Here is a 17,476-nt window from a genome sequence, read left to right on the forward strand (position 1 = left end):
CTCCTTCCACTAGACAGACATAGTTCACTTTGGAGGAAGTTACTTTGTTTTTTTTTTGTTTTGTGGGTTTCTTTTTCTTTTTTTTTTTTTGGTCTTTTTGCCATTTCTTGGGTTGCTCCTGCAGCATATAGAAGTCGAATTGGAGCTGTAGCCACCGGCCTACACCAGAGCCACAGCAACACGGGATCTGAGCTGCGTCTGCAGCCTACAGCACAGCTCATGGCAATGCCTGATCCTTAACCCACTGAGTAAGGCCAGGGATCTAACTCGCAACCTCATGGTTCCTAGTCGGATTCCTTAACCACTGAGCCACAACGGGAACTCTAAGGAGGAAGTTATCTTTGAAGTAAAATGACATAGAGTTTTGAAATAAAGAGTTTTGAAAGCTCTGTCAAGGAATGCTTCTTAAGGAAGGTTAATGGTTGAATTGTAACTTAAAAATGAATGGAGGCATGCCAGGTGGTTAAGTCAGGGATCAAGCACCACTACCCCCCTCGCCCTCCCCAGTAAGAATAGCTGAGGCCCAGAGGGAGAAACTAGTGTGGGTGGTTGGAGACCCGCCCCATCAGCCCTCTGCCTTGAAGGTAGGGTGGCTGATGTATTGAAAACTGGAGCACAGGAAGGAGAATTAATTAATTAGCTCAGCTGCTAGGTCCCTCTGTGATTTATTACTGGTCACTTATTTTGTAAAATGAGTGGATGGGTGCTCTTTAGGGCTCTTTTCCACCCTAACCTTCTAGGACCCCTTTTTCAACTTGCCCTTGCTGTATCCCTACCCACCAATGTTTCCAGTCTCAGGGCCCTGCCTGTTTGCCTCACCTTGTGTTCTCATCTCAGGGCAGTCCCTGGATTGTCACATTTCCAGCATTCGAGAGACATTGCGGCCTTCCATCCCTGCAGGCAGGGCTGAGCTTTGAATGCTCAGTCAGCAGGGATCCCTTTGTGTTCTGGACCTTTTGATGGGGGTTTCTTTTTTCGTAGCATGCTTTCTGTCTGCCTCGCCTTTCATTTGTTCAGCATTTGTCACATGAATATTGTGACTTGACAGAACTAAACAGTGATAGCAGACGGTTTGAAATTGACTGAGCAGATGGTAGCAATGGTTTTAGATTAAATTATTAACTAGGATCCACAGTGGAAGGCTTTAGCTTCAACCCATGCAGAATACAGGGTATTTCCTAGCCTCAAAATCAACAGGCAAAGTGGATGCCAGATCAAGTTCCTTCTAAAGAATTGACACATGATCATCTCTTAAGGTTTCCCTTTCTACCCCAGCCTCTCCCCCGACCAGATATTGATGAGAAGAGAGATTTCCATTTGTCCTGTTTTCAACCTGCCATGTGATTCTCCATTAAAGATTAATCCACAAGCAGAGCAGAAGAAAGAAAAGACTGTTGTACCAATGAAGTTCTGGAATATTGGTGATTTTTAACACACTTTTGTGAAATAACATGGTTCAGGACAGTTAAAGAGTTCTTTGTGAACATCTGCCATCAGAGACACGTTTTCTTTCTGGGACAGAATCTCTACTGCATTACCTTTAGTGTGTGTGTGTGTGTGTGTGTGTGCGCGCGCGCGTGCGTTTAATCTTACTATTCAACTATAAAAAGCATAAGACTATACCCAGTGTATATTTGAATTTCCCCCTTTGTCTGAAAGGCCTTTCTTTAAAGCTGGTTTGTCCAAAGCTAGCATCCTCTCCAGGATCATACATCTGGTTGCGCTGTTGCATAAATCTCTTTTAAATCTGGCGCATTCCCTTTATTGTTATTATTATTTAATTGATTGACTAGAGAGGCTACACCAGCACAGTGTTCCATGTTCGAGTGATGGTCTTTATTTTTTCCTCTAGTTTTAGCTCTTGTGTTTCCTATAAATGTGAAGAATTTTTTTTTTTGTCTTTTTGTCTTTTCAGGGCCACACCCGCATATGGAGGCATATGGAGGTTCCCAGGCTAGGGGTCTAATCAGAGCTGTAGCCTCTGGCCTATGCCAGAGCCACAGCCACGCCAGATCCGAGCCGCAACACAGCTCACGGTAACACCAGATCCTTAACCCACTGATCGAGGCCAGGGATCCAACCTGCAACCTCATGGTTCCTAGTCAGATTTGGTTCCACTGCGCCACAACAGGAACTCTGTAAATGGGAAGAATTTAACTTGTCAAAAATGTTGAACCTGAATTTACCAGGTGGTGTTTACACTTGGTGTTCCATCACACCAGAGACCAGATGATATGGGTTGTCCCATTAGTGGTGCTGGATTAGAGGGGTGGCTGATCCTTCCGTCATGCAGTTGCTCCAACATGGCAGCTCTTCAGTGATGGCTCTTAAAACTGACAAGTAAATCAAAGAAGGAGTCTTAGAGCTTAGATTACTACAAGAGGGAGAGTAGTAATTATAAGAAAAATGCCTGATTTGAAAAATAAGAGATGGGTTCTTTAGTCAAAGTGACCAACTCATCTTTCAGTTTTTAATCAATTAAATGCCAAACAGCAAGAAGCTATAGTCAATTCAATTTTTCTTGAATAATATATATTTTTCATCTGCTCTGTCCAATACTTAAAGCTACTTTTTAATGTCATAAATTACAGGGTATTTACAAATGAATTTAACTGTAGATTTAAAAAAAGAATCTCTTAATTGTAAAATTTTGTGAAATTTTATCTGGGCATGCTGTATTTTATTTGGCAGTCCTATTTTTAAAATTTATTCTCTTATTTGTACATTTATTGATTGTGTTAATTCATCTGCCTGTGTTATTCATTTGATTTGCAGCTTCAATAATGACGACTATTTTTGTAGATAAGAATTACAGACTGTGTATAATTGCTCTCAATGTGAAAGTTATTTATTAAAAAACATGAAATATAATTCTTTCAAAAGTTAAAGTTACAGGAAGAAAGACTTTGTTCCTTAATAGAGGCTAGACCTAAGCTATCTCTATCTATTACTAAAGTATTATTATGAAAGCTTATTAGAGAGATTATGTTGATAATTACTTTTTATACATTTCTAAAATCTCTTACTACTGAGTGTCTACATTTTATTTTATAGGCCTGTGGTCCTGTGGATACTTTCTGCTCTGTTTTTTTTTAATCCAATGAGTCTGGAAAGCATAAGAATGAATGGGTGTGTCTGTGGATTTAAGCATTGTATTTCAAGTATTTCGACCATGCATGAAGATAATAAGTACACCTAAATTAACTTAGTCATGTATAATCATCTATCTCAGATGTTAAGCTTGATTTTTAAAAATAGCCTAAAATAAATCAACAGTCATTAAAAGCACCACTTGTAGATGAGGCTGGGCTGAGGAATTTTCTGTTTTCAAGAGCTAGAACTCCTTTGAGAAGTGCTTAAAATTGTCATTCAGAATTCAGAGCTCTGGAGCTCCTGTCTTGGCACAGTGGTTAACAAATCTGACTAGGAACCATGAGGTTTCAGGTTCAATCCCTGGCCTTACTCAGTGGGTTAAGGATCTGGCATTGCCGTGAGCTGTGGTGTAAGTTGCCTACGCGGCCTGGATCCCGAGTTGCTGTGGCTCTGGCATAGGCCGGCAGCAACCAGCTCCAATTAGACTCCTAGCCTGGGAATCTCCATATGCTGCAGGGGTGGCCCTAGAAAGGGCAAAAAGACCAAAAAAAAAAAAAAAAAGAGAGAGAAAAAAAAAAGAATTCAGAGCTCTGACAAGAATACCATTATATCTGACTTTCCCCCTATATATTGGTCTATCTATTGATTTTTATAGACCATTTTCAATTAATCAGGTACTCAAATTTTGTGTAATTCAAAATGTGTTTATATGTTATATGACATAATCATGACTCATTTCTGCTGATGACTCCTGTGTTTAGTATTTGAAAATGTTCCTTTTCACTAAATACTTCTTTAACAGCATTTGTGAAAGTTTTAGATTCAAAATAAAGACTTTCATGCCCTAACTTCATTTACCGCACCGAGGAGGGCCTGAGGCTTTGTGTAAACAGGGATGGGAAGGGGAGGGGTTCGAGGAGGAAGGAGGCCTCTCTTGAGTCCTTAGCTCTGCTCTTAGGAAGCTTTGAGGGTTACACACATACTCTTTTTTCCTCAATAAAACTAAACAGGGTATATTTTAAGGTGTACTACAGATGAAAGCATGAGTGGTAAGAGGGTCCACTTTATTCCTAGCCAAGGTTTAATTCCATTTGTTAGGTATAGAATGGTTCCGGAAATATATCACCCAGTGGTAAAGAGCAGCTGCTTAACACCAGGGGTGTCGTAGAAAACGAACCCTCCGTGAGAATTGATTCTGGCCTCCTCACCGTCAGTGTGATTTTTTTTTTGCTGCACCAGGTCGCCACCGTCTTTCTCCATCAACCTCCAGTCAGTTCCACTCAAACACACTCTTCGCCCGCACCGGCGATCCTTTTCTGATGCCACGCTGGGCGTTCAGCTTCCCCTCTCAAACTCCTTTGGTGTCTCCCTAGTCCACCAACTGAACTCCACCCCTTCTGACCAGCAGCGCCCTTCAGGGTAGGCCTGAGGCCTCTCTCTCCTCCTCGCTTCCCCACATCCCTCTCCCCTAAGCTTCACCGAAGCATTAGCCCATCACCGTGGGTCCCAGGACGACTGTGCTTTACCTCTCAGTCCCCTCTTCTCCTCTGTTCCCCAACAGCTCTTTGTCTTTCACAGGAGGGCGCGAGGAGACATAGCCAGAAAGCTATGGCCGAGGCTGATGCCAGAGGGCATCCTGCCTGTTTTCTTTTGAGAGTTTTAAGGTTTCTTACATTCAGGTTTTTAGTCCATTTTGAGTTGGCTTTTGTGTGTGATGTGAGATAATGGTCTAGTGCCATTCTTTTGCATGTGGTTGTCAAGTGTTTCTGACATCACTAAGTGCCCGTCATAGATGGATGGATAAAGAAGATGAGGTATGTACACATATATAATAGAATTCTAGCCAGCTATACAAAAAGATGAAGTCTTGCCAGTGGCGACAACATGGATGGACCTTGAGAGCATCATGCTACATGAACTAAGTTACATGGAGAAAGACAAATTATTGTTTTGGTTGTATGTAGAATCTAAATCAAATAAATGAGGAAAAATAAACAAACACATAGATAGGGAGAACAGAGTAGCAGTTAGTGGAAAGGAGGACAAAATGGGTAAAGAGGGTCAATTGTACGCTCACAGATGGAAACGAAACTTTTGGTAGGGAGCAGACTGTAGTTTAGACAAAAGTGTATGAAATATAAAATCATATGCATAAAGCCTAGGTAATGCTAGAAACCAATTTTTAAAAAAACTTCAGTGTCTACCCGTGACTAAACATGTTTGAATTTCTTGATTCTTCTCCAGGGATCAATAATACCATGACAATATTTCCTAAATGCAAATTAAAAGCTAGTTTATAAAAATACATTTAGGAAGTTCCCATCATGGCTCAGTGGAGATGAATCCGACTAGTATCTAGAAGGACGCAGGTTCGATCCCTGGCCTCACTCAGTGGGTTAAGGACCCGGCAATGCTGTGAGCTGTGGTGTAGGTGGCAGACGTGGCTCGGATCTGGCATTGCTGTGGCTGTGGTGTAGGCTGGCAGCTGCAGCTCCAATTTGACCCTGAGCCTGGGAACTTCCATATGCCACAAGTGCTGCCATAAAAAAAAAAAAAAAAAATTTAAAAATGAGCTACATGCCCTTTGTCCTCTTTCCAGCTGACATCATAGTCTTATCTTTCCCCCTGTTCTTACCTGTTATTTTATTATTTATCTGTTTGGGTGTGTCATCCCCACTGGACTGTGACCTTCCTGAGAAAGGCAGTGACTGTGCTGGATTTACTTTTAACTCAGATGCCTAACACAAGGCAGCCATTAAGTGCTTGATGTAAAATTGCTGACTGGTAGACCATAAATGCATAGTTACTGTTTTAGAATATGTATTATTTTGCAAAATATTCTTCTGTCTCTTTGCTGATATGTTGTATACCTATTCCTGGGAAATAGTCAGATAACCGTAGAAATAATCAGATGACATAAATGTTGCTTAGAAATAAGGTTTTATTTCAGTGAAAGCTTAAGTGGAAATGTTGGAATTTTATGAAAAAGATACCCAATATTTATATAATAGTAGTGATAATAGAATTTCAACATTCTGGAACAGGATAAGCCACCAGGATTATTCCATTGATAATAGAGCATATTTTTCTTCGTAATATTTCATGGTACTTTTAATGAATAGTGATTTACATGTGAGTTTTTTTTTTTTTCCTTTGGTTTTGTTTTGTTATTTAGGTCTGCACCTGCAGCATGTGGAAGTTCCCAGTTAGGGGTCAAATTGGAGCTACTGCTGCCGGCATACACCGAAGCAACACAGGATCTGAGTCTTGTCTGTGACCTACACTGCCGCGCACGGGAATGCTGGATCCTTAACCCACTGAGTGAGGCTAGGGATCGAACCCACATCTTCAGTTCATTTCCGCTGCACCACAACGGGAACTCCCGTGTACAGACGGTTTCATTGCCACCGCCTCCTTCAAGTTTTTACACAAAGCTCACCTTTTTAAAATGAACTCTACCCTGACTCCTGTTTAATTCTACAACCTGGCCGCCTTGCCACCCCCAAAGCCCTTTTTATCCTGTCTAGCTTTTTCTTTTGTCACTGTATTTACCACCTTCTAATGTACCATACAATTATAGTTTACTATCAGAAAATGTAAACTGCAAGAGGGCGGGCATCTCAGGTGAGTGGCATTTAGTATTTACCAAAAGGTAAATGAACGAATCCATGTTCCAGTGCCATTATTGTACCGGAAAGACTCTCCGCCTCTCTGTCCGGTCCACCTGGACGTATGTCTGGGGACATTCAGCTTCAGAAACCTGTGGGTTGTGATTGAACGGGAGGGTTTCTGTGCAGAAGTACTGCTATACTACTACCTGTCTCAGGTGCAGTGGGCTGAGGGGCAGCTCTTGAAGTAGAGCAAGGTCACTCTCGTGCTTATGAATGTGTTTTCCTAAGGGGAACTTTGCACACTCGTTTCCGGCAGCTGTGCAATTTAACTCAGACCCTCAGTTGTTTCTCGTTTGCCATCTGGCCATGTAATTACTTTTAAATAAAGCTATGGATGGGACGAAAGAACCCAAATTGGAAATCAGTGATAATATGTATGGTGACAGGATAATATATCTGTTTTCTTTCTTTCTTTTCTTTTCTTTTTTTTCCCCCCGCTTTTGTTGTTTAAAAAATAAGATTAAGGGGAGGGGGGAATGATTTGAGGAAGGATCATTCCAAAGCTTTCCCTGGAGGGAGCCCCTTATATAAACTTTATTCTTTGACTAAGAGCTTTTGTTATAAACTAAATGTTTTGAATTAGTGGGTTATTGCATTTTTCCATTCAGTTGTAAGTCTGGCCCAAAGCTATGAAATAAAAGGTTGTCTAACGTGTTTCAGAAACTGTTTTGCCATGAAGTGGAATGGGGAGAGATGTGAAGAGCATTCTTTTCCTTTGTCCCTTTTCATAGTACTTCCTGATCTGTGTTCTTTTCCTTTTTGTTCCTGTCTCTTTATCCTGGAGTGTAGATTCTCCTTTGTTTGTGTTTCCCCAGTTCTCTGTGGCTAATTGCAAATGTGCAAAAGAACCAGCGCTCGGTACAGTGTATTCAAATTAAAGAGAAACTCAAATAAGGTTTGTTTCAAATGACTCTTCTCCCTTGGGATGGAGGGTGTTTGATGTGGAATTTTTATAACCTGGCACTTAGATGGTAATTAGATTTAAAATATAGATTTAAATGATTAGGGTACTTTATCTAATTTCTCTTTTGGAGTGTGAAAAGTTGACGGGTTTTTTTTGGGGGGGGGGTGGCGGTGTGGGAAAGTTGTGGCAGCTAGATGCCAACAAGATCACCCTTTGGAACAACGACAATGTTATTCTCAATCGCCAGCAAGGGAAAAAAAAAAAAAAACCTGGGTGAGAAGACAGGGCGTACTAATTTGCACGAAAATGCAACCAAGTCATCATTTACAGCACCATGGAGATTCTGTTGTGAAGTTTTAGTGCTTGCAAACTTGTTCCTTTGGTGTGGGAGCAGAGCCTGGGGGCGTGGTCGGAGAAACAATAGTTTGGCTCTTTTTCCCCTTAAATCAATTCAAATGCCTGACTGGAGAGTCAAAGAATCAACACAGACTTGCTCTGGGATTTGTCGGCTCCAGTAAAAAGATCTGGATGTTCCTGGTGGCCCAGTGAAAATAGGGGACACATTTGCTTCACCCCAACTTCTGTAAAGGAGAAACTGCACCATTTTTGTGGACTCTGGAGAGAAAGCTGAATAATTGAGCACCACGACAGAAAGAAAGACTGATGTGGCTATCATGCAAATAAGAACTGTGATTGGCTTTCTCTCTCTTTCTGCCACTGGCGGCTCTCAGCCTAATCTTAAAGATTAGGTTTCTGTGGGAGCTGTTCAGGTTCAAGAACTGTTAATGGCTTGTAACTCCCTGACCGTAAGTTCAGCCCCAGAGTTACATCAGCCTGGGCAGATGTCTAAGGATTCAGGACCAGAGGAAGAAAGTTAGACTCTGGAGCAGAAGCATGCTGCTTGCCACCTGCCTGCTGGACTGAACTTTTAACGTGATTCAAATTTGTGAGCCTTATGTAGAAATCCTGGAAATGGTGGTCTTCATTAATACAAAGATCAAGTCTTTAATTAAACTTTTTAAGAAGAAAAGTAAGTAGTTTCTTTTCTTCCCACTCTATGCGAGTGTGCGTGTGTTTTCTGTACTACTACCCTCCTTTTGAGTGACGGAATTAAGAGTATGAAACAGTGTAATTGGCATGAGTTAAAATTCCATTCTATTGGAGTTGCTCAAATACCTTAGACTTTTGTAACTCTAGGGCAGAATTATGTGATTTTTAGCATGTCTTATTTATTTACAGTTGGGATTTTAGATAAATTTACTTCTTTTGTGCTTCTCAAGAGAGGTCCTTTGAAGGGGGGGGATTTAAAAAAAAAGACAAAAACTTGTATTTATATCTCCCCTGCTGTACAGTGTATGGTTTTTTGATTCTTTGGCTAAATATATGGGGAGCCTCTGTGTAACACATCACATACTTTCGGTGGAGATGATCCTCTAAAACTCCTTGGCATTCTCTGTTCGGTACGGAAGAGCTCAAAGACAGACTGTCTAGACGGATCAGTTATGGTAAAGTACACAGGCTTCGTGGTGTGGCTTCATTGTGTACTTACCATAGGCTTAAATTTCTGTAATCCAGGTGCTTCTTCATTCTTTGAAAAGTACAATTTTTATAAATACGCAGTTGTGTTTTTACACAGTTGTTGGTTTATTTTATTTTACGTTTGTTTTTGGATCCATGGATTTAAACTGGATAAATGTGCCATGGGTAGGAGCTTTGGTAAGAAAAGCTTTGGAGAAAGAACGGCACTTAGGTTCATTTCTGTAGTTCCCCTTGGTCGAAGGCTGCCTTGAGATAGACTGAACATCGGCCCTGGCAAGAGTGAGAGACACCGGGGGAAGGACAACTGTTCTTTCCTTGGAGCCAGTTGGTTGCTGTGCGGTGGGGCTGATGGTGCGATAACACGGACTCAGATACTATTACTTGGATTTGAATTACGATTGACAAATAGTAGAGTTTCAGTTCTCAGTATTTTCCACTATAAAGTATGGTAATTCAGTCTTTCAAATGAATGGACATCAGCACAAAACATTGCAATTACCTATAGCTAGGTTACTCTTGGGGGCACATATGATGAATTCCACTCTATACAAGATTCTCAGACAACTAAGAGCTAAATCAGGTCTCAGTGGATTTTATATATTAAGGTTGATAGTTCTAGGAGTTTCCTGGTGGTTCAGCAAGCTAAGGACCCGGTATCTCTGCCACGGCACAGGTCGCTGCTGTGACTCAGAGTCCATCCTTAGCCTGGGAACTTCCGAATGCCGTGCGTGCAGCCAGAAAAAAAGATTGATATTTCTATGCAAATGCAAAACATTTGTTCAACAGAGGTTGTGTGAAGTGCCAGGTGCCTAATTTACATGCTGCTTTCAGCAAACATTAAAAGCAGAAAGCACACAGGACATTTCTGTTTTTTAACATAATGTCTAGTTCTCAATGTTTATTTTCCCATATAGCAATTTATGGAGAAAGTGGGATGATTTTTTAAAATTTTGTCTGGTTTTATTGAGATGTAATTAATGTGTAACAGTATACAGTTTTTTGTTTTTTGTTTGTCTTTTTGCCTTTTATAGGGCCGCTCCTGTGGCATATGGAGTTCCCAGGCTAGGGGTCTAATTGGAGCTGTAGCCACCAGCCTACGCCACAGCCACAGCCACAGCCACGCCAGATCCGAGCCATGTCTGCGACCTACCCCACAGCTCATGGCAACACTGGATCCTTAACCCACTGAGCGAGGCCAGGGATCGAACCCTCAACCTCACAGTTCCTAGTTGGATTCGTTAACCACTGTGCCACAATGGGAACTCCAGCAATATATACATTTAAGGTAACCACATAATGATTTGACTTGCATACAACATGAGATGATTCTCACAGTAAGTTCAGTGACCATTTATCATCTCATATAGATACAAAATGAAAGAAAAAATTTTCCTTGTGATGAGAATTCTCAGGATTTACTCTCTTATATATACATAGAAGAGTTTTAATTGTGTTCATCTTGTTGTATATTACATCCCTAGTACATCTTAAAACTGGAGGTGAGATGATTTAAGAAATGAAATTTTTTTAAAAAAGAAGTTCCTGCTGTGGCACAGTGGGTTAAGAATCTGACTACACCAGCTTGAGTTGCTGGAAAGGTACCGGTTTTGATCCCCACCGCTAGTGTGTTAAAGGATTGGACCTCAGGTTCACTCCCTAGCCTGGGGTCTTCCATAAGCCATGGGTGTGACTGTTAAAAAAAAAAAGAAGAAGAAAGAAGAAAGAAAGAAACGAATTATTTAAAGGCTGGCTAGTAGACTCAGTAGCTGTAGAGAATGTGGGTGATGGCTGACGTCACCCATTGGTATATGGCTCTGAGAAAGGCCAAGTTCCTCTTCAGCGAATGGTTCTAAAAGCCAGGGACTCCTTTCAAATAATTTCACTGCTCTTGCAGCAACCATTTTTTACATGAGCTATTTTATATGCTAAGACTTTATATACATTAGTTCATTTGATCTTTACAACAGCCATAATAGCTGTGCTATTCAGTACATTGAGTTAATTATAAACATGTTCAAATAGAAAGGTTCAGTAGTTCATGCATCCCTTTTCATTTTATTTTGATGTTTTTATATTTATTTATTTATTTTCGTGCTGCATCCGCAGCATGCGGAAGTTCCCAGGCTAGGGGTTGAATCAGAGCTGCAGCCACCGGCTTATACCATAGCCACAGCAATGCCAGATTTGGGCTGTGTCTGTGACCTACAGTGCAGCTTGAGGCAACACCGGATCCTTAACCCACTGAGCTGGGCCAGAAATCGAACCTGCGCCCTCATGGGAAAAAGGCTCAGGTTGGGCTTGTTACTGCTGGGCCACAATGGGAACTCCTATTTATTTTGTTTTGAGAATCTACTTTCTGGTCTCGTTTTCAGGGACATATACTGTAGAAATGAGTATGCCCATACTCATTGGTCAGAGTAGGAGAAGACTTGCTCTGGACTCACAATTCCAGGGTCTGCTGTTGTTAGACTTGTCACCCCCAGGAAATGCCTCAGCACAATGTCCTTCTCTTAAACTTCTGTAGTCTCTTCTACACAGTTATATAGAAAGTATTAAAAAGTTGTTGGTGGAGTTCCCGTTGTGGCACAGTGGTTAATGAATCCGACTAGGAACCATGAGGTTGTGGGTTCGATCCCTGCCCTTGCTCAGTGAGTTAACGATCCGGCGTTGCCGTGAGCTGTGGTGTAGGTCGCAGATGTGGCTCGGATCCAGCGTTGCTATGGCTCTGGCTTAGGCTGGCGGCTACAGCTCCGATTCGACCACTGGCCTGGGAACCTCCATATGCCGCGGAAGTGGCCCTAGAAAAGGCAAAAAAGACAAAAAAAAGTTGTTGATGAATTTGTTTGGGGCCATCAGCTTCATTTGGGGATCCATTGGTACCCTGTCTTAGGTTGTATTGTCAGGAAAAATGAAATAGCAAAGCCATCCCAAGGCCTAGAAGGATAAAGGAAAATCATCTAGAGATTTAGCATACCTATTATTTTCCCCTCTGATATCCTCATCTCTTTTGTGTTGGGAAAATCCAGTTAAATTGGATTATGTTGGGAAAAGTCAATTGCATTGGAATTTCTAAAAATATTTTAACATAAAAGTATTCAATGAAAGCAAGACATACAGAGAAAATTTTGTAGCACAAATGGATTTCTAATTTAATTAGATACACTATTTAAATGTATTATATTGAATGTTTACACTTAGTTTTTTAAAATTTAATTGAGTTTATAACAGTGATGTTTTAAAATAATGCTGTAGAGGGGAAAGAATTGATCCCAACTTCTTAGTACAAATTTGTTTTCTGTTTTGACGGTGTAATACTTACTAATGCAATGACCTAGTACAGTTGTGTAATAAATATTTGTCATGGCTGAGTTCAGCAGGAATTGGAGGTCTTTATCAGTTTTGTCAATCATTTTCTAAGATTGACGTAGAGGGGGGAGCCTAAAGGGCTGGGAAAGCAATTAACTCAGCACACACAACCCACAGTGGTAAGGACCCCCTGCAGTCTAAGGTTGAATCTTATTTAGAATTTGCTCCATTTTTCCCTTGCTGGTCCTTACCTATGGATGTTGTTAGTACCAAGAACCCATCTTGAGGGAGCACATTTAATTTGACATCTGAATGTATTCTCTCTTCTTTCTATAGCTGTTTCCAACCTAGATGATGAGAGCCGATGGACGGTCCACTACACTTGCCCCCTGGCACCAGCAGGAAGAATGTATTCCTTCCCCACCACGAGACCCCCTTGCGTAGAGGACCTGCACCGCCAAGCCAAGCTCAACCTCAAATCAGTTTTGAGGGGTAATGATGGTGCCCTGCAAGCTTGATGTTCTTGGATTACTGACTGTTAGAATTGAAAGCACAGATTGTTTGCTCTTTGAACAGAAGACCATGTATAGTGAACGTATAGTATACTGTGTCTTTATGAGATATCACAAATACTCATGACCTCATACGTACCTACTGTGTTCTGGTCTCTGTAGACAGCTGCCTATTTATAGATATGCAAACCTATCCTCAAAGAGCACACTCAGAGTTAGAAACCCTTTAGCATTTTAAACCACCAGTACTGAGTCAAATAAACCTCTGCTGATATGGGAAATTGTGCCATTGCCTTTATAATTTTATTTATTTATTTGCTTGTTTGCTTTTTAGAGCTGAATCTGAGGCATATGGAAGTTCCCAGGTAGGGGTCAAGTCGGAGCTACAGCTGCCAGCCTATACCAGAGCCACAGCAACACTAGATCTGAGCCATGTCTTCGACCTATACCACAGCTCATAGCAATGCTGGATCCTTAACCCCCTGAGCAAGGACAGGGATCAAACTCACATCCTCATGGATACCAGTCAGGTTCTTTTGTGCTGGGCTGTGAAGAGAACTCCCCCCTTCTAATTTTTATGATAGTTTTTACTTGTATATCAGTCATCTATTAAGTAATTCACTTATTAACATACTGTTACTATGTCTATTATGATTACTAGCTAACATTATTAAACACTTAGCTGTATATCAAGTCCTTTCCTACACCAGTGCACATCTGAACGTCATTTCATCTTGATGATAATCCTACTGCAAACCATTACTGTTCTAGTTTTACAGATGAAAACACGGAGACACAGATATTAGACACTTGCCTAAGATCTCAGTCTTAGTGGAAGAACCAAGATTTAAACCTGCACCATCTCAGGCTGTGGAGCTTATGTTCTTAACTGCTGCCTTTCATAGCCATTTGTTAGAAATCTGTTATTCTGGTAGAAATGCAGAATGCACAAGCAGGATCTCAGCTCTTGAGGAATATATACTTATATCTAGAGTGCAAATCACAATGTGAAGATACTCGAGAGGTGCCAAAAATTGCTCTATTAGAATTAAAGAAAGCAGTTAATCTCTGGTTAGAGAGAGAAGGAAGAGCTATGAGTAGACTCACGTATTCTGAACAGAACTATACAAACATTTTTGATCATAGCCCTGTTTTTTCTTCTTTTAATCTTTTATAGTAAGACCTTGATCTCATATGTATCTTATGGATCCTATATCTTATAGTCTTGGTATTGCACTGTTTGGCAACCAGGACATTTTTGGGCTCCCCTTTTCCATTTAGCTTGAGTAACCTATGCATTTAATGACAGGAAGCTTAAATGAGAAGAATCATATTAGTTGGGCTCTTCTGTATGGCCTTGTAGTCACCCTTTGACCTTTGTTGCCTTCATCATGTCCCTAAATCTAACCAAATATTCTTGTAGATCCCTTCGGTTCCTAGCAATTTGTCTTTAGTAAAACTTGAGAGCTTCTCTACTTGGAGCTCACCTTCCTCCACCAAAGAATAAGAATATTAATGGCATGGTTCCCAGGACAAACCCCTGAGGCAGTGCCACTGTTAACATTTCTGAAGACAGAGCACTGCATGGTCTGGCTTGTAGAGGAAGCTTTCGGAAGGTATGTGTGAGTTTGAATATTCAGGTCCAGCATTTGTTGATCACTCTCCAGGTTCACGACCTCTTTCGTGTATTTTCAGGTACCAGATCTGAGCTTCTCTTTTCCTCCCTTAGAACACTGAACATCTGCATATAGATTTTTTCTGAATTCATTTTCTTTGGGGCTCTTCAGTAGATACCTATGAAATATCATCACCACTGCTTTTGCCTACACTTAGATTTCATTTTGAAAAGGGAAATACTTTGGTGAATGCTTAAATGCTCTGTAATGGTTCATTGAAGGGATTTACTAGCAATAAAATTAATAAGTTTGGAAAATTCTTAGAGCTCAACTTTTAAAGGCTGGGTTTAAATGTGCCCATTTAGATAACTGATTATTTGAAGAACAGTGGTTGAGAAAGAACATCTGAGTTCTTTGTTCTCCATTTATTTACTTTTAATCACATGTACAGACCTTCACATACCACTTCCCCTACATCATGGTAGCAACCTGAAATAAACACAGCCTGAGTGCAAAGAATTGACTGCCTCATTATCAGTGAAGATGGAAAAAAGAAAAAAATCCAGTCCCTGAATATGGCAGGATTAAAGTATGATGTTATATAAGATTATCAGCCTAAGTTACTGTAACCTCAACATCCTTTGGTTAAAAATATAGAAAGGTATGTCATTATTCATAATGAATAATCCATTTTGTTCCTCTTTTTATTCTTACTGTGACCTTCCTTGTCTATAGTTTGAAAGGAAGAAATACTATCTTTTTATGTGAAACATGTTGGTGCTTTTTCATGATCATTAAATGCTCATTGTCTGAATTGTTCTGTCAGGTTTGTGGGGAGCCCAGTTCCCCTTTGGAAGATCGTAAAATACAGAGGGAAACGGTACAGTGGGTACCAATAAATTAATAATCAAGTGTTGTGAATATTTGCTCATGTTGAAGTAATACAGAAATGCTTACTGGTCAGTAGAATGGTTGAGGAAGGCATGGGTTTACTGAAAATGTTTTTATGAAAAAGCTAAGCTTTAGTTACATAAAGGTGGATAATAGATACAACCTAATCCATACTTGAGAATCAATTCTGTGCTATGCCAGGAACCTTTAGATGAATAGACAAGAAGTTGTGGGTCCCCACCTTTAAAGAACTGACACAAGGCAGAAGTAAACAAAGTAGTATAACGGAGGTATGCTGCGCACATGGGGCGGGGGGCGGGCAGCCAGAAAAGCACTGGGAGACCCCCACCCTCCTGTTCCCCACTGGAGAGGAGATGGGCTTTCATAGTGTTTCAGATGGCCTGTGCAGTGCCTAGAGCAGGCGGCTTCCGTTCTGGTCCACATAAAGCAGAGATCTTTTGTATTTGTTGTTGTGGCTAGTCTCCGGAGAACTTTTTGTTTATTTGTTTTTTAAGGGCAGCACTTGTGGCATATGGAAGTTTCCAGGCTAGGGGTCGAATTGGAGCTGCTACTGCCAGCCTACACCACAGCCATAGCAACACCAGATCCGAGCCACATCTGCAACTACGCCACAGCTTGTGGCAATGCTGGATCCTTAACCCACTGATCGAGGCCAGGGATTGAACCCACATCCTAAAAGACACTGTGTCAAGTTCTTAACCCACTGAGCCACAAGGGGAACTCCTGGAGAATTTGATAGAATTTTCTCTTAGATCAAATGATTTGGTCCTATTGATTATTCGGTTACTGGAGATTTAGGTAATGATTTATGCTAGCAACAATACAAATAGGTACAGAGATTTAAAAAGAATATTAGAGTATTTTGATGTTTGGATCAACAAGACATCTGGTCTGTAATAAATAGTGAATTTTTGAAGATAGATCCCATTCTCCATAAAAGAATTCTTTTTTTTTTTTCCCCCTTTCCGTGGCTGCAGCAAGTGGAAGGTCCTGGGTCAGGGATCAAACTCATGCCACAGCAGTGACCTGAGCTGCTGCAGTGAAGGCCAGATCCTTAACCTGCTGTACCACAAGAGAACTCCTCACTCAGCTTTTTACCCCACTTGCCAAAGAATTGTGCCCTTGTAATCTCCCTAGTTGTTTGGACCCTTCATGAACTTCACAGTTAGTTGTGATGATGAGTAACCTTTATCTCGCTAAATTTTTATCTGGATAGTTTTCAACTATATTAAAAGGGCCACAGTTCTGTGGGAAGAGAGGATTTGAAGGGTAGGTTGGGCTTGCTTGGACACAGTGAAAGCTTCAGATTTTACTTCTTTACAACCTGGAGGCCTCCTTCAGCAATCACAAGATGATTAAAGGCTAGAACAAAAGACGTTATTTTGAAGATTTCATCCTCTAAAAGCCCAAATTGGGAGAGAGAGAGAACAATTTCTCACAGTGTGTTTAACAGGCAGTTTGGTCACTGCATCTGTGTACTCCAGCCCGATAGTTCACAGAACAGTTGTTGCTGGTATCAGAAATGTTGTCTAGTCACAGCTCTTTCCTAAAGAAACGTATTCTGGCAGGTCGGCCCACTCAGTGGCTCTAAAATTAGAAGTGAGAGCACAGGGAGGAATGGTAGATCTGGCCTGTGTCAGTTCCAGCGTTGGAGGTTATATTGATTGTGTCTGGAGGGGTAGGGACTGGGGAAAATGACTGTACCAAGTGATTTAAAGCAAGTGTGTGTGGTAATGGCGGGAGGGGCAGGCCAACCTGTTTTCACATTAAAAAATGGTATACCTTCCTTAAAATTAAGGACATGGTCTCCAAGTAGTTGCAGCCAAGCTCCTCTGACAGTTCTTGACACACAGACTTGGTCTAAGGGTTGCCGTGTCTACCTTTCATTGTCAAGAAACCACCTGCTAGTTCCATTTTGACTTG

The 17,476-nt window shown here is 41.0% G+C and overlaps 1 protein-coding gene across 1 annotated transcript in view; it reads left to right on the forward strand.

Moving 5' to 3' along the window:
- The first annotated feature begins 8,063 nt into the window (after positions 1 to 8,063).
- Positions 8,064 to 17,476, forward strand: part of NHSL1 (NHS like 1) — a 68,448-nt gene continuing 59,035 nt past the window's right edge. Inside the window, 2 exon segments of the mRNA XM_047770097.1 lie at positions 8,064 to 8,698; positions 12,850 to 13,005. Coding sequence (XP_047626053.1) covers positions 8,641 to 8,698; positions 12,850 to 13,005 — 214 coding nt within the window. The 5' untranslated portion in view covers positions 8,064 to 8,640.

Source organism: Phacochoerus africanus, chromosome 2 (genome assembly GCF_016906955.1).
Source record: "Phacochoerus africanus isolate WHEZ1 chromosome 2, ROS_Pafr_v1, whole genome shotgun sequence".
In the NCBI taxonomy this organism is placed as follows: Eukaryota; Metazoa; Chordata; class Mammalia; order Artiodactyla; family Suidae; genus Phacochoerus; species Phacochoerus africanus.